Source organism: Quercus suber, unplaced genomic scaffold (genome assembly GCF_002906115.3).
Source record: "Quercus suber isolate HL8 unplaced genomic scaffold, Cork oak 2.0 scaffold_929, whole genome shotgun sequence".
NCBI lineage: Eukaryota > Viridiplantae > Streptophyta > Magnoliopsida > Fagales > Fagaceae > Quercus > Quercus suber.
In genome coordinates this window covers 93,087-114,916 of record NW_027070352.1, presented here as the reverse complement: position 1 = coordinate 114,916, position 21,830 = coordinate 93,087, and the positions used below count along the sequence as shown (strand labels likewise).

At 38.0% G+C, this 21,830-nt stretch overlaps 1 protein-coding gene across 1 annotated transcript; it reads left to right on the top strand.

Moving 5' to 3' along the window:
• The first annotated feature begins 11,245 nt into the window (after positions 1-11,245).
• Positions 11,246-12,313, top strand: LOC112002273 (uncharacterized). The gene has a single exon (XM_024034431.1). It carries the CDS (start codon positions 11,246-11,248, stop codon positions 12,311-12,313), a length of 1,068 nt encoding a protein of 355 aa, XP_023890199.1.
• The last annotated feature ends 9,517 nt before the right edge of the window (positions 12,314-21,830 follow it).

Sequence of the window (21,830 nt, the reverse complement as noted above, 5' to 3'; positions counted from 1 at the left end):
TCCCCTCTACTCTCTTCTTTTATAATAATAAAAAAAAAAAATCACTCATTTTGTCTTTTTTTTCTCTTATCCGTATCTCTCCCTCAGAACTCTCATTGTCTCTCTCATCCCCTCTAAATCTCTCCCCTCACGGATAATACGATGGCAGTGATTAGGTTCGTGGTTTGTTGATCGGGTTGTGGTGGTGGGTCGCCGACCAGTTTAAAATTTCGGGTTGTTGGAATTTTTTTTTTTTATGGGTTTTCCTCACAGTGGCCAAGGCCGCCAGGCTATGGGTTTGGCTGTGGGTCTTTGGCAGTGATAGATTTTCCTGGGTTATGCAGTGAACGTGTGACTGAGCGTGGGATTTTTCTGGGTTTTGGTTGTGGGTATTTTTTTTCTTTTTCTTTTTCTGTTTTTCTTCTATCAAATTACTTTTTCTCTTAGAACGCCACCCTTCACAAATTCATTTAGTTGAGTTCTGAGTCGCAAATAATGACGAGAACTTGTTGATGGAAAAGAGAATGAAATAGATTTTTTTTTTTTTCCATTTGGTGAAATGGGTTTCAATGTTCTTTATCTATTTTCTTAGTTTTCTGGTGAATTGTGGGATGAGAATAATTTTTTCCATGTAATAAAAAATTTGATAAATCTTAGTCAATTTCCTTGTGGCAGTACAAATTGATTTTGTGTGATGATGATATTAGATGAAAGAGGGGTGAGTTTATTTTGATCTTGGTTCACAGAAGAGAAAGAAAGGGAGAGAGAATAAAAATAAAAAATAAAATTTAAATGAAGTAGCTGAAAAAATAAAACCATTGTGAATGCACTAAGAGCATTTACAATAATGATGCTATTTTTTTTAGTTATTTAGCACTATAAAAAGTTATTTTATCTTTTTTATCTACTTATTTTATAAAATATCTAGCAGCAGTAGATCTATTTTAGCTTTCAATACAATAAAATTATATAAACATCACAATAAAATAATATATCTACTACAATAAAATAATATATTCATTACAATAAACAACAATCACAACCACTACAACTGCTACCGCTACCGCTACCGTTGCCACCGCTACCGCTACTGCCACCACATGATAGCAAATAATCGTCTAGTGTTAAAATACTTAGAAGTATAACAATAGAACATGATTATGCATAAATACTTAATTTGACATGTAACTTAATCATGCATAAATACTTAATTTGACATGTAACTTAATCCCACTGATAAATAAAACAACAAATTCATTTTTGAGCATCTCAAAACCAAACTAACAATATCTCATTAAAACTAGAATTCATGATTCAAGTTTGTTTGTAAGAATTTCGAAAACAAAAAATCAATTCCTCATAAATTAATTCCAAAGATTCACCAATCAAATATTCATCATACAGATGCTTGAATTTACGAATCAAGTTTATTTGCCACAATTATGAATCAAATAAACAATTCCTCATTAAAAATTAAAAAAACACTAAGAAGATTCACCAAGCAATCACTCAGACACACACTAATACTCAACAAACAAGTACTTGAATTCACGAATCAAGTTTGTTCGCCACAATTGCAAATCAAACAAACAATTCATCATTAGAAAAATAAAAAAACACAAAGAATATTTCACCAATCAAACATTCCACACACACTGATACTCAATTTGACACACAGATTAACCTCAATTCATTACAACCAACTATTATTTGGCCACCAAGAAGCTCAATTCTAGTCCCCCCCAAAAAAAAGGAATTCTCATTCACAAAAGTTTAAAATTCTCATCCCACATTTTCCCAACAACCAAACACAACCCCAGATCTACCTAAATCAACACCTAAAATGCAACCATTTCATCACGAACTACCTACAACACATTACACACAGCAATAGCAGTAGCAATTAAAAATAAATAAATAAATAAATAAACAAACCAAATCACTACTTAAAATCTCAAATACCATAAACCACATATCTTAACTCGTAAGTCTTAACCACAAATCATATCGCAAAAATCATTATAAAAAAATTATTAAAAAAAAAAAAAGGAAGAGAGAAAGAATAGAGTGATACCTAAGATCGGCGGAAAACCAAAGCAATGGGCTGAGGCAGACAGTGGTGGCTTCGACGATGAAACCCAAAGAAACCTAGAGAAACCCAGAGCTTGGATCGACGATGAAACCCACGAAATCCAGAGAAACCCAGGCTTGTCGGAGTTAGGAGAGTGGTGAGATGGAGGATTGGGCGGAGGTGTGGTTCAGAGGCGTGGATTGGCGACGTGGATCAGAGGTGTGGGTCAGAGGCGTAGATTGGTGGCTTGGGGCTTGGGTCGGCTTGGGACTTCAACGGAGTGGGTCAGCGGTGGTCTGGTGACGTTGAGGTAGGCGGCAATGAGACAGAGAAGTGACGTTAAGGTCGACAGTAGTGAGACTTCAGAGGGAGTTGAGACACGGGTTGGAGAGTTCAGAGGGAGTTGAGAGTGAGTCACAGTTGGATAAAAATAATAGAAAAAAAAACCAACAAACAAATAGTATTTTAATTGGGTGGAGAATAAAAAAGTATTTTTTTTTAGCTCTCAACTATCGTGCACAACCATATATAGTTGTGTACTGTAGCAAGGTAGGTAAAAAATATACTTATACCTTCACTGCTGCAGCACTCTTTTTAAAATATAGTGGTGTTAAAAATAGCTTTTTAGCACCACTATTGCTAGTGCTCTTAGATGGTTAAAATTGTTATAAAATATATAAAATAGCTTTTAAATTGTTAAATAACTAAATTTTTTGCCTCCACTATTGCGAATGCTCTTAGATAATTTAGAGCACTCAACGTAAGTTCTTGTATAATAATAAAAAAAATATTACATTTTAGCCAATTAACTCAAAATTTACTCGTATCATGCTATGTAAAGTTGTGAAAAAAAAAATACATAATTGTTATAGTAATCATTTTAAATTTACATTGGTACTATTTATTTTGCATTTAATTTTTTTTTTTTATGTATCCCGAGAATAAATGAAGATAGTGGATGATGATTATTGTATGTGAAGAAAGAAAGACAATTAAAAAAAATAAGAAAAATTGATATTTTAATTAAATTTAGTGTAAAATAAATAATCTAATATAAAGTGTTTTGAAAAATGAGTATGTAAAATAAAAAAGTAAGTTCTTATACTAAAATAGACAAAAATTTTACACGAGTTGATAAGGACTCGAACATATACCTCCCAGAAACACTTTAAAAACCAAAAGCACAATAATAAAAAGATTCATTTTTTTTCCTTTATTGTATAGATTCTTTGCTTAATTTCTCCCTTATTATATGATTATATCCCTACCTTGGAGGGTTGAGGGTTAATATCACTACCTTAGATTATTTGATATATAATATTCCTTGCTTGTACTTACCAACTATTTAACAATGTTATCGGCCTATTGATACGTCTATAAATTTGAATAGTTTGTCTTAGATAATTTCGAACACTTGTCTAATTGTATTAGTGGTTATATAACAAAAACAACATAGCATTTAGCTAATCAAGTCCAAAATTCACTCACTTCAGGTAATATAAAGTTGTATAAAAATACATGATTTCTACTGTAACAACATAAATATATATTGACGCTATTTATTTTGAATTTAATTTTTTTGAAAGAAGAAAAAAAATTAAAAAATCAAGAAAATTTGATATTTTAATAAAATGTAGTGTAAAATAAATAATCTGATGTGAAGTGTTTTGAAAAGTAAGTATATAAAATAAAATAAAAAGTACATTTTTATGCTAAAATATACAGAATTTTTTACTCAAGTTGATGCAAATGTTATTAGTGACGCGAACACACTTTAAAAACCAAAAGCATAATAATAAAAAGGTTCATTTTTTTTTTTCCTGTATTATATAGATTTCTTGCTTCATTTCTCCGTTATTATATCCCTACCTTGGATTCCTTGATATATTATATTCCTTGCTTGTACTTCCCAGCTACTTAACCATGGTATCCACCTACTGGGTACGTCTATAAATTTCAATAATTTTTCTTAAATATTCATAAGGAAAGTTTCTCTCCACCAAAAAAAAAAAAAAAAAAAAAAAAAAAAAAAAATTTTTTTTTTTTTTAATAAAAGTTCTAATAACAATAGACACTCGTTTTTGTTAGAAAAAGTCCATGACAGAATTTTTGTAATAAACTTAGCAAGTTCAAAGGGTGACCATTTATATTCATAAGTAACTGTGTTTATATCTTACTAATGTAAGGATATTCGATTACATAAGTCAATTTGAATCTTACTCATTTAACAATTGTGTCAAGAACTCTTAATTTAATATGATTTGTTTATTACATGTGTTGATCCAACACTTAATAAAAAGGTTGGGTTCACATGTATACAACTCATTTTTAAATTGTTTAATAAGTATGTTGTATCGAGTTGCCACAAGCATGCCACATTTTAACCTATTGAAATAATAAAACCCAAATGTTTAACATGTAAAATATAATAATTAGAGACAAATAAATTCTACATAAATTAAATTTTGTAAACATCAATTAAAGTATGAATATCATATAATTTTAAGAGTTTTTAATTCAATCCAATGAAGTTCCATCCAAATTTAGAAATACACAATTTAAGAAAAAAGAAAAGAAAAGAAAAGATGAGAGTGTTATTTTTCTTTATTTTGAGAAAAATGTTTAAGGTTTTACAATTACAATGAAGATTTTATCAATATAACTATTAAAGTTCTTTTAATTACTTAATATTTCTAATTCAAATTTATGACGGGAAACAAATATATTTATTTATATTAATTAACAGCAGGGTCGGGACAAGCATATAAGTAACTTAAGCAATCACCTAAACGCTAAAGCCTGCATTTTCTCCCAAAAAAATAAATAAATAAATAAATAAAGGTTCTTCTATTGGGTAATAGAATGCATTGTGTATTAAAAAGTCTCCATATCCCACAACTTAGAAGACTATAAGAAGGTGAAGAGACAAAATCAGTCAAAATACTCCTAAAAAATTAAAATCTAAATTAATAGTTGACAGATTCATTAATTCATCTCTTGAATTATGCTAAAATATAAATTAATGGTAGAAAATTCATTATTAAAATCTAACGCTTATCTCTATGAACAAAACACAAAACATTGAAAACAAAATCTCTCTCTCTCTCTCTTAATTCTCTTGAAGAAAATTAAATCTCAATTTTTTTTTTAATCATTGCTTATCATGGTATTATTCATCTTGATCTTTTTCTTCATCTTGATCTTTTTCCACTTAAGCTTTCTTTGCAATAGTTGCTTGTGGTGGATAGTGTGTGCGTAACTTCAATCTTGCTAGTTAAGGTAACCTGTTTATTATCCTGTCATCTGATTATGAAATCTGAACAAAACACATTGACACACATGACACGTTTACTGATGATGCCAAAAAAATCACTAGTGAGCCACACGGTTCTCGCACACTCGAAATAGCACCTACACAACACAAAAGCTGAAGACCTTAAGAGGAGTACCGGTATGGTACCTGCCAAATACCCTTCGAAGGTCAAGTTAGAACTTCTCACAACTCTAAAGTGCTAGAGCGGGGTCAATTATGTGTACCTTGGTTTGTGAGGGTATTGGAGCTTTTATAGTAGTAGAGGGTTGACCACTCTTCCTTGGGTTAGAAGTCTTTTCCTTATAGGAATCCTCATGAGTGTATATTGCGGAATCCTTTCCTTGTAGGAGACTAACACTAAGTGTGGGATACAATACATTTTCTTATATACTCATGCGTGGTGATCAAGACAAATCACGTTAGAGTCGTCAGCTTCGCCTACTCTCTTCAGCTTTATTAGCATCGGTTACCCATCTTCATTGCCTAAGGTCAACTCATCGGCTATGCGGTGAGCTTCGTGGACTCCCTAACATTGTCACTTACTAATTGATCTTGACGGAGGTTTGCTTACCCTCTTCAACTTGTTCTCATCAGCTTCCTCTTATGCTTATTGTCTTCAGCTTACTGTTTTCAGCTTACTCTTTAGCTTACTATCTTCAGCTTACTGCCTTCAGCTTACTATCTTCAGCTTACTGTGCCCAAGATGCAATCATCAGGTATGGAGTTGTAGACTTTACAACAAGGTTGTCTCTCATGAGTGAAGCTGACAACCTAGTTATGTTGTCGCCTATTCCCTTCAGCTTAGTAGTGTCAGCTTTCCATTTATGACAAGTTAACCCCATCTTCCTAAAGCTGTAAATGTCCTAAAGCTGTTTGACTGCCATTTATGACAAGTGAGGCCGACGGGTCTATTTTGAACATCGCTTCATGATACTATATTCATGAGTATTCACATTCACAATTTTACCCTTATCAGCTACCCCCCACTCTATGATCTCGTCAGCTTAAACTGACAGGTTTATGGAGTTTAAGTCCTTTTCATTTGGACAATTCCAACACATCTCTTCAGTAGACTTGTTCATCTCGTTGTCTTTTATGTTAAAACCGCTGTCTTGTAATATTAGTCATATCCTCTGGTGGATGAACTCGTCAGCTTTATCGGCTCGTTCGCTTTGGGGACTTGGCGCAATCCTCCATTTCGTGGGTATTACTAACTGACTCGTCCAATCTGTAGACTTAATGATAAACTTGTCCACTTTGTGGACTTAATAATTTTTCACTCTTAGGATGAGGTTGTCCACTTTGGACTTATCAATGTCGTCCACTTTGTGGATTTAATAGGGTCGTCCACCTTGTGGACTTAATAAGGTCATCCAGCTTGTGGACTTAATAACACATGGTTGTCCACTTTGTGTCCATTTTATGGACTTCATAATTTTTTTCATCCTCTTGGGATGAAATCGTCCATCTTGTGGACTTAATAAGATTGTCCATTTTATGGACTTGATAACATTTCATCCTCTTGAGATGAGGTCGTCCACTTGATGGACTGCATATTAGGGTCGTCTACTTTGTAGACTTGGATTCCTCCACTTTGTGGACCTGTTGAGGTGACTAAGTGTTGGTACCTCATCACCTTATTAGTCGTCTACTTGGGGTCGTGGACTAATTAAGGTGACTAAATTTTGGTGCCCCGTCACCTTTTTTGTCGTCTACTTGTAGGTGACTTAGTATGGTGATCATCCACCCATAGTCGACTTCGGTCATGCGTCTACCTGTAGGTGACTTAACGTAGTGACCGTTCACCCGTAGGCAACTTTGGCCACGCGTCTACCCATAGGTGACTTTACATAGTGGCCATCCACCCATAGGCAACTTTGGCCACGCGTCTACCCGTAGGTAACTTAGCATAGTGGCCGTCCACCCGTAGGTGACTTTAGCCATGTTTGAATAAACTCCTTTTATTATAATAAACCATGCATTCATAGAAAAAGTAGTTCTTAAAAAGAAAACGAAGACTTGCCCTGTGGGCTTTTAAAATAGTTATTGTAGTAAAAACTAAAGTAAATAGAAAAACTGAGGAGTATAACTAAAATTCACTAAGGTAAACTAGAAATAAAGGGGTGCTGCTCTTCATGCCATCCTTTTTACTCGTAGTACTTCTGTAGGTGCTTGGTGTTCCATAGGTGGTGTAGCTTCTATACGTCTAGCGTCTCCAGTTCTTGCCATCTTCCGCCCTTTGTTTTGTCGCGTATCCTCTTGCCTTTCTCTCTTCTCTCGAGTTAGAAGCGCGTCTTCAGCATTCATGTACTTGGTTGCCCTGTAAAGCACGTTCGGCATAGTCTTCGGGTCATTCTTGTATAGTGAAAATTAGAACTTACCCTTCCGCAGCCCATTTATGAAAGTGGCTACAAGTATCTTGTCCTCAGCTTCATCGATTGAAAGCGCCTCTTTGTTAAAGCGTGCTATGTAAAACCTTAGTGTCTCATCTTCCCGCAGCTTGATGCTTATCAAGCATGCTGTAGACTTCTTATACCTGTGTTTCTCGATGAAGTGCGAAGCAAACTGGGCACTTAGCTCCGTGAAAGTATTAATGGAGTTAGGCGTCAGCTTGCTAAACCATATCCTAGCGGGACCCTTTAGCGTGGTGGGGAAAGCTCTGCACATGATTTCGTCTTGTACCCCCTAAAGGTGCATCAGGGTCTTGAAGGACTCCAAATGATCTAAAAGGTCTTTGTTTCCATTGTAGTTTTCCACTTGCGGCATATGAAACTTTGGTGGAAGGGGGAAGGAGTTGATGGACGCGATGAACGGCGAATTGGTTCGGTGGACCAAATCGTTGAGGTCGCTGGACACCCGTCCTTTGAGGGCATTCATCATAAGGTCCATCATTTCCTTCATCAATTGCATCTCCGCGACCATGTAAGGGGGGCTGTATCTAAGTCGAAGGGACGGCTGGTATCCTGTCGTTCTTGTTGGCTTAGGGCATTGCTGCCTTCAGGTCCCTCTTGGTTCCTTCTTTCAGCGCTAGTTCCTTCTTGATCTTCTCTTTGGTTATTTGATGTTGCATTTTTCTGGCGCAGTTGTTCTTCTAGGTCGTGGTTTTTTTTTGGTGAGGCATTCCACGACAGCGGCGAGAGTTTGAACCTGTCTCTCGAGGGCAGTCATGGGTGGTTCTTCTTCTTGAATGTCGTTAGTGGTTGCCATCAAGTGAGTGAGTACCATGCAACTCTTTTGTCCGATAAGCGATAATATGACTTACAAATCGCAAGCGTTTCCCACAGACGACGCCAATTGATGATGCCAAAAAAATCAATAGTGAGCCACGCGGTTTTTGCACACTCAAAACAGCACCTGCATAATACAAAAGCTGAAGACCTTAAGAGGAGTACCGGTGTGGTACCGGCCAAATACTCTCCGAAAGTCAAGTTAGAACTTCTCACAACTCTAAAGTGTTAGAGCGGGGTCAATTATGCGTACATTGGTTTGTGAGGGTATTGGTACTTTTATAGTAGTGGAGGGTTGGCCTCTATTCCTTGGGCTAGAAGTCTTTTTCTTATAGGAATTCTCATGAGCGTATATTGCGGAATCCTTTCCTTATAGGAGACTAACACTAAGCGTGGAATACAAGACATTTCCTTATATACTCATGTGTGGTGATCAAGACAAACCACGTTAGGGTCGTCAGCTTTGCCTACTCCCTTCAGCTTTATTAGCGTCGGCTACCCATCTTTATTGCCTAAGGTCAACTTGTCGGCTATGCGATGAGCTTCGTGGACTCCCTAACATTGTCATTTACTAATGGATCTTGACGGAGGTTTGCTTACCTTCTTCAGCTTGTTCTCTTCAACTTCCTCTTATGCTTACTGTCTTCAGCTTACTGTCTTTAGCTTACTATTTTCAGCTTACTATTTTTAACTTACTCTTCAGCTTACTATCTTCAGCTTACTGCCTTCAGCTTACTATCTTTAGCTTACTCTTCAGCTTACTGCCTTCAGCTTACTGTCTTCAGCTTACTCTTCAACTTACTGCATTCAGCTTACTGTTTTCAGCTTACTATCTTTAGCTTACTCTTCAGCTTACTGCCTTCAGTTTACTGTCTTCAGCTTTCTATCTTTAGCTTACTATGCCCAAGATGCAGCCATCAGGTATAGAGTTGTAGACTTTACAACAAGGTTGTCTCTCATGAGTGAAGCTGACAACCTTGTTATGTCTGTCGCCCATTCCCTTCAGCTTAGTAGTGTCAGCTTTCCATTTATGACAAGTTAACCTCGTCTTCCTAAAGCTGTTTGATTGCCATTTATGACAAGTGAAGCCAACGGGTCTATTTTGAACGTCGTTTCATGATACTATATTCATGAGTATTCACATTCACAATTTTACCCTTACCATTTACACTTTTTTTATTTATTTATTTTTTTATAATTCTTAAAAACTAACAATAGTCAATAAATTGATAAAGTTTGTAGTTGTTGTCTTTTCTAAATATACCTTCCTGGGTTTCATTTGGTTACTGTGAGAAGTGAGAACTTAGAAAAATAGATCACATTAGTTATTGATAGTCAAGTATTCAACTTTTAAAGCGTCGTTCTTTCAGCTGCTGCACATTAACAACTGCTTCACATTAACAACTGAGGTAGGCTTTCGTAACATTTCCTACTTAAGTTCCTTTGTCTATCAATCTATTTATTTATTTTCTCATTATTATCTTACCGAAATAACATTGTCTATGACATTTAAAATTATATACAAACTAGATTGTACTTTAACAATAGTAATAAAGATGTGGTTTTATCTAGAAAAATGATATAAAATTTATTTATATTTAAATAATTAATGCACCACCTCCCACAAAAAAATTGATGGGATAGCAAAAATTACCATCTCCGGTTCTTCCATGGGGATCGTCCATGAGCATTAATTAGCCAAATAAACCATGAGCAAAAGAGTCGTCCATGGGCAAAGCACATGGACGATCACCTAACACCATCTATGAACAAAAGAGTCGTCCATGGGCAAAGCATATGGACGACCATACAACACTTGGGAAAACCCTTAAGAATAGACTCACTCGTGTATGGAGGATTCGAACCACAAAACCTTGTAGCGGTTACCCAACCCATATTTTTCGCCACAAATTCTTCATAAGTACTTAACTTCCACCAGCAGTTGTAACTCCTATAATCGTTGAGGAAGTTATGTCTGGATTCACTGATTTCCACGAATCTTAGGGAAGTTACTAAGATTATAATCGCTCCAAGGTTCTCTATATAAGGACCAGTCTGAATCAAATCAAGTTAAGTGCATTCTGGGATTTTTCTTCTAAAAAAGTTGAAACTCTTTTGCAAGAAACTAACTTAGCCATCAGAGGGTGTTTGGCCGGTCCACTCCGGTCCCCTTTGATAGTGTGTTCATCTTTGCAGTCTCTCACCACAATCATTATCCCATCGAAGCTGGAGCATTCAGCCTACTGATTCTGTGCAGCATCAATTGGTGCCGTTTGTGAGAAAGGGAGAAACTTCGAGTTTTACAGTTTATCTTTCTCCGACAAAAGGCTGTATGGTTCGGACAAGATCAAGGGCCACTAGCATAGGCAACCAAAAGAGTAGGGATGCTTCTAGCAATCCCAACCGAGATCGCCAATTAGCGCCTGTCACGCAGCCGCCTTCCATCCAACACATATAGTCCATGACAGCCGCCATGGCAGAGTTAACTCGCCAGAACCAAGAGTTGACTAGGGAGATAGAGAGGCAGCGTCGTGAAGGATATACTGAAGGACAAGCCCAGAGTCAAGAAGATAGAGGGGAAATGTTGAGTTCGAAACTCAATCAAGGGGCACCACTTCACAAAGGCTGCCACACTTGGAAAAGGATAGGGATCAAATGAGGAAGGTTAAGGATGAAATAAAGGAGAACATGAGAATGGCAAATCCCCTAGAGGATTTGGTTCATCGAACAGATTCCCCTTTCACAACTTCCATCAATGACCATCCTTTTCCCCCAAAGTTCAAAATGCCTTCCTTGGATTCATATGATGGAACGCATGATCCTTTCGATCATATTGCTACTTTCAAGACTACAATGCACCTCCAAGAGGTTCCAGACGAGATTATGTGCAGAGCCTTCCCTACCACCCTTAAAGGACCAGCGCGAGTGTGGTTTAGCAAGATATCTCCAAGCACAGTCAGTTCTTTTGAAGAGTTGAGTAAGTTGTTTGTCAATAACTTCATCGAAGGACAAAGACACAAACGCTCCTCGTCCAACTTGTTAACTATAAAACAAGGAGAGAATGAAAGTCTATGGCCATTCATCACTCGTTTCAACAGGAAAGCCCTGACAGTAGACGAGGTGGACGACAAGCTATTATTGGCAGCCTTCCACAATGGGGTTAACTTGGACTTATTCATTCACAAGCTTTATGAGAAAGAACCGACCATGGCTGAACTCATCCATTCAGCCCAAAACTTTATGAATGCAAAAGACGCAATCATAGCTACGAAGAGGAAAAGAGCTGAAAGAATGGAAGACAAGAAGGACCGAGTAAACAAGAAGGCAAGCCCTTCAGCAAGGAATCAGAATTATACGCCCTTAAATGCCCCACTCAATCAGGTGCTCATGCAAATGAAGGATGATCCTTCCTTGAAGTGGCCAGAGAAGATGAAAGGAGATCCAAACAAGTGCAATAAGAATAAATATTGTCACTTCCATAAAGATCATGGGCATGACACGGACGAGTGTTATGACTTAAAGCAGCAGATCAAGAATCTCATTAGACAAGGAAAACTGTGGCACTTCATTGGAAAGGATCATAAAGATGAGAAGTTGAAGGGGAAGATGGAGGAATCATCACGACCTCCACTCGGAGAAATAAGGGTTATCATAGGAGGGACTTCTACAGGACAATCTTCCAAATCAAAGAAGATGTATCTCAAAGTAGTGCAAAATGTCTAACACTCTAGACAATCTCCAAGGATGAGAGAGACAGACGAGCCAACCATTTCTTTCACGGACGAGGAAGCTGAGAGAATCCATCATTCACATGACAATGCAATTGCCATTACCCTACTCATCGCAGATTACACAACCAGGAAGGTGTTGGTGGATAATGAAAGCTCAACGGATATATTGTATTACCCCGCCTTCCAGCAGATGAGGCTTGGACGAGATTAATTTCACCCAGCATGTTCATCACTGATAGGATTTGGAGGAATGAAAGTGCAGCCTGTGGGCACCATTACATTTCCTGTAGTGGTGAGATCATACCCACAACAGATAACTAAAGAAGTGAATTTCCTAGTGGTGAATTGTTCATCCTTATACAATGCCATCATTGGAAGGCCAACCTTAAATAGTTGGAAGGTAGTAACCTCTACCTACCATCTATCAGTCAAATTCCCTACGGAGTACAGAATAGGATAAGCTCAAGGAGATTAGTTGGCAGCCAGAAAATGTTACCTAACCATGTTGGCTTTGGACGAGCAGGTGCAGTCGATGAATATTGAAGAAAGAAGAGTTTTCGCAGAACCTACTGAAATATTGGAAGACGTTTTATTACACGAAAATGATCCTAAAAAGTTCACCAGAATTGGAACATGTATGAAGGAGAAGGCAAAAAAAGACATCGTCCAGTTTTTGAGGATGAGTATCGATGTTTTTGCGTGAAGTCACGACGACATGCCAGGAATTGATCCAAGTGTAATTACTCATCAATTGAATGTGTACCCCCCTTCTAAGCCTGTTCATCAAAAGAGATTGTTTGCTCCTGAATGAGATAAGGCTATTAAGGAAGAGGTTCTGAAACTGACCACAGCACAGTTTATCCGGGAAATCCATTACCCAGATTGGTTAGCCAATGTAGTGATGGTGAAGAAGGCGAACGGCAAGTGGAGGATGTGCGTAGACTTTACTAATTTGAATAAGGCTTGCCCTAAGGATAGTTATCATTTGCCACGCATTAATCAATTGGTGGATTCTACAGCTGGCCATCAGTTGTTAAGTTTCATGAACGCCTTCTCAGGATATAATCAGATAAAGATGGACGAGGCTAACCAAGAAAAGACCTCCTTTATTACCAGTCAAGGTTTGTTTTGTTATAAATTGATGTCCTTCGGTCTAAAGAATGCAGGGGCAACTTATCAAAGGTTGGTGAATCACATGTTTCATCCACAAATAGGACGGAATGTGGAGGTGTACGTTGACGACATGCTTGTGAAGAGCTTAGACGAGGGAAGCCATTTGGACAATCTTCAGGAAACCTTTGAAACACTTAGGCAACATAAGATAAAACTGAACCCAAGTAAATGTGCATTCGAAAGTCAGGAAAGTTTCTAGGATTCATGGTTTCACAAAGAGGAATTGAAGCAAATCCAGACAAAATCTAGGCCATATTGAATATGGAACCACCGAAGAACATCAAGGAAGTCCAATCCCTCACCGGATGAGTTGCAGTTTTGAATAGATTTGTTTCAAAAGCCACAGATAAGTGTTTACCCTTTTTCAAAGTTCTCAGGAAGGCATTCGAATAGACGAATGAGTGTCAAAAGGCCTTCTAAGATCTAAAGAACTATCTTACCACAGCTCCATTGTTAAGTTCATCCGTGCTAGGAGAGGAATTATATCTGTACTTAGCAATATCCCCATATTCCGTGAGTTCAGCATTGATCAGAGAGGAAGAGAAGGTGCAAAAGCCTGTGTATTACACTAGCCGAGCATTGAGAGGAGCAGAAGGAAGGTACCCACTGATAGAGAAGTTAGCTTTTGCACTAATAACAACTTCTAGGAAGTTAAGACATTACTTCCAAGTTCATGTCATCAATGTCATGATGGACCATCCGCTCAAGAAGGCAATAAACAAGCTGGAAGCTGGAGGACGACTAATTCAATGGGCAGTCGAGCTTAGTGAGTTTGACATTCAGTACCAACCGAGAAATGCAATAAAGGCTCAAGCCTTGACAGATTTCATTGCAGAGTTCACTCCAAGTTATGAGGACTTAGGTGAAATAGAATACAATAAAAAATGGGTCGTCTATGTAGATGGGTCGTCTACACTGCATGCAGGGGGTATAGGAGTTGTTTTGCAATCACCAGAAGGAGATAAATTGAAGCACAATGTTTGCTTGCAGTACCAAACAACTAACAGTAAAGTGGAGTATGAAACCCTTCTTAAAGGGTTAGAGTTGGATAAATCTGTTGAAGTAGACTCAATACTCGTCTTAGGAAACTCTCAGTTGGTCATAGGCCAAATAAATGGGACATGTGAAGCCAAGGAAGACAGAATGAAGAGATATTTGAAGAAGGTGGTGCGCCTTGTGAAGAAATTCAAAGAGGCTGATTTAGTTCAAATCCCAAGGGAAGAGAACATAGAAGCGGATACTTTGGCAAAGGAAGCCTCTGTGACTTAAGCAAGGGACGAGTTTGACAAATTACAATATATGCCAAGCATAGACCTCCCAGAAATGTTACTGATAGAAGGTGAGGAAAATTGAATAACCCCGATAGTATCATACCTGAAAGACGGAAGGCTTCTAGAAGGGAAGGACAAAGCCAGGAAGCTTAGAGTTAAATCAGCCAGGTACATCCTTATGGAAGAAGTGTTATACAAAAGAGGTTTTTCCCAACCTTATCTAAGGTGTTTAGCCCCAGACAAGGCAAATTACGTGTTGAGGGAAGTTCATGAAGGAGCATGTGGTAACTACTCAGGAGCTAGATCACCTGTCCACAAGGTCATCCGTGCAGGATACTATTGGCCAACCGTCGAAGCTGATGCTAAGGCATATGTTAAGGTATGTGATCAATGTCAACGTTTCAGTGATATTCCTAGACAACCATCAGAGTATCTTACTCCAATGATGGCCCCTTGGCCTTTTGCATAATGGGGTTTGGATATTTCGACAACACACCTTTCAGGGGATTTTGTGAACAACTTGGAATCAAGAACCATTACTCCTTACCTTTCCACCCATAGGCTAATGGACAAGTAGAAGTGGCAAACCGATCATTGTTGAAAATCATCAAGACTAGGCTTGAAGGGGCAAAGGGAGTATGGCTAGATGAATTACCAGGTGTTTTGTGGGCTTACAGAACAACAGTGAGGACCCCTACAGGGAAAAACCCTTTCAAACTAATCTATGGGAGTGAAACAATCATACCTGCGGAAGTGCACATAGCCAGCCATAGGGTAATGAAGTATCAAGATGGAGAAAATAAGAAACAGCTTCGTCTTAACCTCCATCTTATAAACGAGGTAAGGATGAACGCAGAGCAGAGGACAGCAAGGTACAAAAATCTTATGGCAAAGCGATATGATACCATGGTCAAACCTAGACGTTTTAGCGCTGGGGATCTCGTCCTAAAAAAGGTTTCTTTGGCCACCAAAAACCCAGCCCACGGAAAGTTGGGACCAAATTGGGAAGGACCTTACAGGCTTATCAACTGCAAGAGGCAAGGATCCTACTACTTGGAAGCCCTAGATGGACGGAAGTTGGAACACCCTTGAAATGTTGAACATTTAAGAAGGTACTATTAATAAAGGGTGACCATGGACAAATATTGCCGCAGGACAAAAGCCAAGGACGTCTAAAGTAATTTGTTGCTTACAGTGTTATTTTCTCGTGTTTGCTTACTACTATTACTATGTGTTTTAGATGTATAAGTATTATGTTACTCATGGACGAAGTTGTGTTGTATTAAGTATTTTTAATTCCCTAAAGGCATTGGCTATTAAGCATGTGCCATAACTGTGGACGAATGTTTACATAGTGTGGATTTCCAAATATATATATATATATATATGATGTATTTCCAAGTACATGTATGATTGTATTGGAATCCTCCATTTTTGTGATTTCATTCTAAATGATCCACAGAAGACAAAAAGCCAAAGACGAATAAAATCCTTGGATGTAATGATGTATCGTCTATAAGCTTTCCTCCAAATAAGGATAAAGCAAGAAAAATAAACCAAGGTATATCTGTCCAAGCTTAAGATGAGATAAAACCTAAGGTATGATCAACTAAATCATGGACAAATAATGTGTGTGTAAAAACACCACAAGCCTATAAACGAATCTAACCAGCCAAACAATCCAGCACATGGACGAGCATTCGCTGGGAATAATTTCGCTAAGGACGAATAAATAATCATCCCAAGTTTGAATAACGTATAAAGCTGGCGAAAAGAAATGTCATTCATAGACGAGCTGTACTTGAATGGAACATTAAGGATTCATTTTACTCTATCTTGGCAATGAAAGAAGAAATTCGTCCATATGCTCAAGATGAGATAAAATGTTTTCCTAAATGGACGAACCACACAGTCATAGAAATGACAAGGACGATATTAATAAAGTATGTCCATAAATTCTTAAACGTGTTCAAACATAATGAAATGAGAAAATGGAAAACATTCATTCATTCATTCAAAGAATTCAAAGAAGGGTGGATGACCAACACCCAAAAACCCCTTTTAAGTTGTGTAATGACAATATAACTGATTGTATATAAAGCTCATCCATAAATTTGGACAAGATAATTGTACTTGAATAAATTTTAAAAGAAATAAACAAAGCCCAAAACACGGGGCACCTCCAACAAAATTAAATAATAAATTTTCTGAAGGGAAGGTAAAATCACTTGGATAGATCGCTGGGAGCATTGCCAGTCTTTGGATTGTCTTGGGTCGTCTCATTATTAGCGTTGTCCACCACATTGACGTCCTCAGAACTTGTCGCAAGCAAGCAACTCATTGTTGCGAGGGGAATCTTAAATGTATCAAAGTTCAAGTTAGGAAATGCTTTCTTGGCATCAGCACGAAAGTCCTCATAACCAGCAGCATAGTGACTGTCTAGACGATTCTTGTACTTGTCAGACTTCTTGAAGGCTTATATGGCTTCCTCACGTGCTTTCTCTAAGGAGGAGGCAAACCCTGAGACTTGTAACTCCAGATGAGCGATGCGAGTATCTTTCTCGATGGCATCTGCTTTAAGCTTCTCCACCTCGTTCTTCAGCTTCATCTCACTTCCTTCCAAATGATTGAAATCATCAGTCAACCTGATCACCTCCCCCTTTTTCAATAGAATTTCATTGTTCAGCTCCTTAGCCGTCTTGGCCTTCTCATAGAGTTCCTTGGTCTGGCACGTCGCTGTATAAAACTTTGACATAGCCTATGTGTGGACGAAGGAAACTTAGACATTTTATTTTGAAAAACTTACTAAAAACACACAAGGACGAATGAAACTCATACCTTAAAGAGGTCATGGATACCAGAGTGTTCAAACTCCGTCACTGACATATTGTAGCAATCATTGACTTCATTATCAGTGATTATTCCTTTGAACGTTCTCCATGCATAGCTCTCGTCCAGCACCAAGTTAGAAGTACAATCAGATGGCTCTAACAGATAAGGCTTGCGAAGAGTCTTGGCTGGAGGGGGAATAGGATCAGTTTGGACAGGATGAACTGTTTGGACGGGCTCCATATTGGCTAGAAGGTCATCCAAATCCACCGTCGGGGGTGTAAACTTGGGGACCTTAGGAAGAGAAGCCTTGCCAAGTTTTTGCTTCTTAGGGCCTCGACGACTTGGAAGGTCGTCTAGATCTACAACACTGGATATAGACTTAGACTTTCTCTTTCCTGTCTGGACATAAGTTTTTTGGACGACTGGTGGTGCAATGACATCCTCGTCCCTACTAGTTATGGTTTTCTTTTTGTTCTCCCTCATTGTAGCCATTCCTGCTACGAGGAAAATCAAGTTAAAAAAAAAAGGAAAAAAGAAAAGAAGAGAAAAGAAGAAAAAAGAGAAGAATGGATGATACTTACTTCGACGAGTAGTTTCCTCGTGACCAAGATTCTCAGCGATAGGTACTAGGCCAAGCCCCCATGTAGTTAGACGACTGAGAGTCACTAGATCGTGAAAGGTTCTCCCAGGGAAGGCACGTACTTGGTCAATTCGATCCAAGTAAAATTTGTCCAAGTGTGGACGAACAACAGCTGCATCAATAAAAAGAAATGGGGGTTAGACGACTGAAAGTTAGAAAATATGTAAAGAGAAATAAAATAAAATGGAAGGAGACATACCCTCAGGACGAAGACGACCTAGAGGGCCAATAAAAGGTTGGAAGGGGGCATTGCCCACATCAACGGGGTCCTTAGCCCAATTTCCGGAAATAATAAAAAATTCTTTTTTCCAGAGCCTGTCAGATGAGCTACAACTCTTTATTAAACTATAGTAGGAGCCTCTGGACGAGAACTGGTAAAAACCAGCAGACTTCTTTATCTTTAAGGGCTTATAACAGTAGAGGAACTCGTCCACTATGATAGGACAATCCCCTTCCAACGCCTCACGCCATAGCACTGGCATGGCAACTACTGTCCTCCATCCATTAGGGTTGAGCTAGTTAGGTCCAATACCTAACCTATGGAGATGACCTCTACAAAAAGAATTTAGAGGAAACCTATGGCTAGCTAAAAGGTAAGACGTATATACTCCTAAACCAGAAGAAGGAGAACAACACCATTCTCCTTCCTTGGGTAGACGAGGTTTGAACTCAATGGGGATCTGGTATCTATCTACAAGGGTTTTCAATTTAGGGGCATCTAAAGTGGACGCTACTTCAGGAGCACAGTTGTATATCACATTCTCCTCTTCCTCTTCCTCGTCTTGTGAAACGCTAGGTGGCTCTCTGGACGAGTTAGTCCTAGCTCCGGATGCCATCCTACGTTGCATCTCCTGGAATTCCTCAAAGGGAATGCTAGGGACTCTAGACGAGTAATGCTCGTTCGAGGAACTACTACTGTAGCTCGTGCTACCCTTACCACTCTCATAACTCCCAGAAGAAATGTCCTGGTACTCGTCTATCTCTCTCTCTATACTACTATTAGACGAAAACATGACTAAAATAAAGATTAAGACGAAAAACCTAAAAAGGAAGAGGAAATAACTGACAGAACTAGGACGAAGAGTTAGACGAGGCTTTTAGACGAGATGGCAGAGGGGAGATTATGAGAAAGGTGAAGGGCAAGAAAGAGAATGTACCTATTTATAGGGCCCAGAAGCAGGGTCAATGAAGCAACGTCAGCCATTCAAAAGAAGACACGTGGTTGTCCCTTTGAAAAACGCAATCGACGTGATGGGTCAACCAATGAAGTTGCGACACGTGGTTCCAAAAAAAAAAAAAAAAAAGGTTCGGTCAAAACCATAAAGGTGTAAATTAAATCTATCCTTGGACGACCCCTGGACAAGGGGGCAACTGATGGGATAGCAAAAATTACCATCTCCGCTTCGTCCATAGGGATCGTCCATGAACATCAGTTAGCCAAATGTTTAATAAACCATGAGCAAAAGAGTCGTCCATGGGCAAAGCACATGGACGACCAAACAACACTTGGGAAAACCCTCAAGAATAGACTCACTTGTGTATGGAGGATTCGAGCCACAAAACCTTGTAGCGGTTACCCAACCTATATTTATCGCCACAAATTCTTCATAAGTACTAACTTCTGCCAGCAGCTGTAACTCCTATAACCGTTGAGGAAGTTATGTCCAGATTCACTGATTTCCACGAATCTTGGGGAAGTTACTAAGATTATAACCGCTCCAAGGTTCTCTATATAAGGACCGATCTGAATCAAATCAAGGTAAGTGCATTTTGAGTTTTTTCTTCTAAAAAAGTTGAAACTCTTTTGCAAGAAACTAACTTAGCCATCGGAGGGTGTTTGACCGGTCCACTCCAGTCCTCTTTGATAGTGTGTTCATCTTTGCAGTCTCTCGCCACAATCATTATCCCATCGAAGCTGGAGCATTCAGCCTACTGATTCTGTGCAGCATCAAAAATTAATGCACCACTTAACATAATTAACATAACAAAATAAATGTATTTATCCTATTAGTGATCTCAAATAAAAATAGTGTTTTATATAAAATTTATCATATAAATTCCTCTAATATAAATAATTAATGCACAACTATAAATACTTAATATATGCATTTATGCCACTAGTTAATTCAATGAACTAATACTTTTATATAAATGTATATTTTGTTGAGGTAAAAGCCTAAATAAAGAAAATCTCTAGAAATGCTCCTCATGGTAGAATTGTACACTCTCTCGCATGAGATCTCTACTTATGTCCAATTTCTTCTCAAGCCTAAACTTACTTTCTCAATGTCTTTTCTTCATTATGTCCAAAAAGAGATACCATGCTAGATATTCAATGAGAGGAGAGCTAAAAAAGGATACCATGCTAGATATTCAATGAGAGGAGAGCATTAGCGTGAGGAGTAGCACCATTTCATCAAGAAGAAGGAAAAAATTATTGAAAAAGAAAGCCTAATCCATTACTCAAGAAACTTGTTTAACCTAATTTTTAATCTTTCTCTCTCCGAGTCTAGTGAGGGTAGATCTTCCCCCACATCTTTGTCTCGCACTCTCAATTAATAATTTAGATTTGTTGAACTTTGATCTCACACAATTAGGACAGCCGTGCAAGTGCAACTCACCTTGTTTTTTCTCACTCCTTCTCTTTCTCTTCATCTTTTATTTTTGTTCATTTTTTTACATGGCATCAAAGCCACTTTTTTCTGGCTTTCACTGGACAAAATGGGCTTTTGCCTTTTCCGAAAAAATTAAATAGCTTTATTCCCCCTTTCCCAAACTAATTAGGGAAATGTCCCTCTTTTAAAACTCGATTTGTGATAAATCAAGTTAGGCCTTATAGTGGCATTTTTAAGGAGCCTATAGTGACGTTTTAAGGACCTATAGTGGCATTTTGTAACTCGACCTCAATGAAATCGAGTTATAGGTAAAAAAAAAAAATTGCCTATAACTCATTTTTATTGAAGTCGAGTTAAAAAATGTCACTATAGGTCCTTAAAATGCCACTATGGGATCCTTAAAATGCCACTATAGGGCTTCAGAATTTTTTTTTTTTCTAACTCGATTTATCATAAATCGAGTTTTAAAAGAGGGGCATTTTCCTAATTTTTTTGGGAAAAGGGGGTATAAAGCTATTTAATTTGCCCAAAAAGGGCAAAAGCCCATTTTGTCTAGCCTTCACTAGATTTCGTACAACATGCTAGCCATCACTCGCCTTAACCATTGACTACCACTAATCGTCGTCTTCTAATTGTTGGTCTCTCAAGTGTTCAAAGCCCTCTTTTTAGACTTTTCATGGATCCAAATTGATGTAAAATAATTCCTTTATGCCCTCAAATCCATTGCTCTTACCCTTTTTCATTTGCTGCTTGCTTTCCCTTTTTTATGAGCTTGGTTCACATTTGTGGAGGAAGGCCTTGGATTTGAACTTGATATTTGTCTCAATTACAAACCATGGCCGACTTTCCACTCCAATATGGGAATTCCAGCAGGCAATTCTTGAACTCCTTTCTTTGCCTTTTATGTGTTAAAAGAGCCTCAAACGTGGGGTTGTCTATAGCTTTGAGCTCATGTCTTTTTTTTTTTTTTTTTTTTTT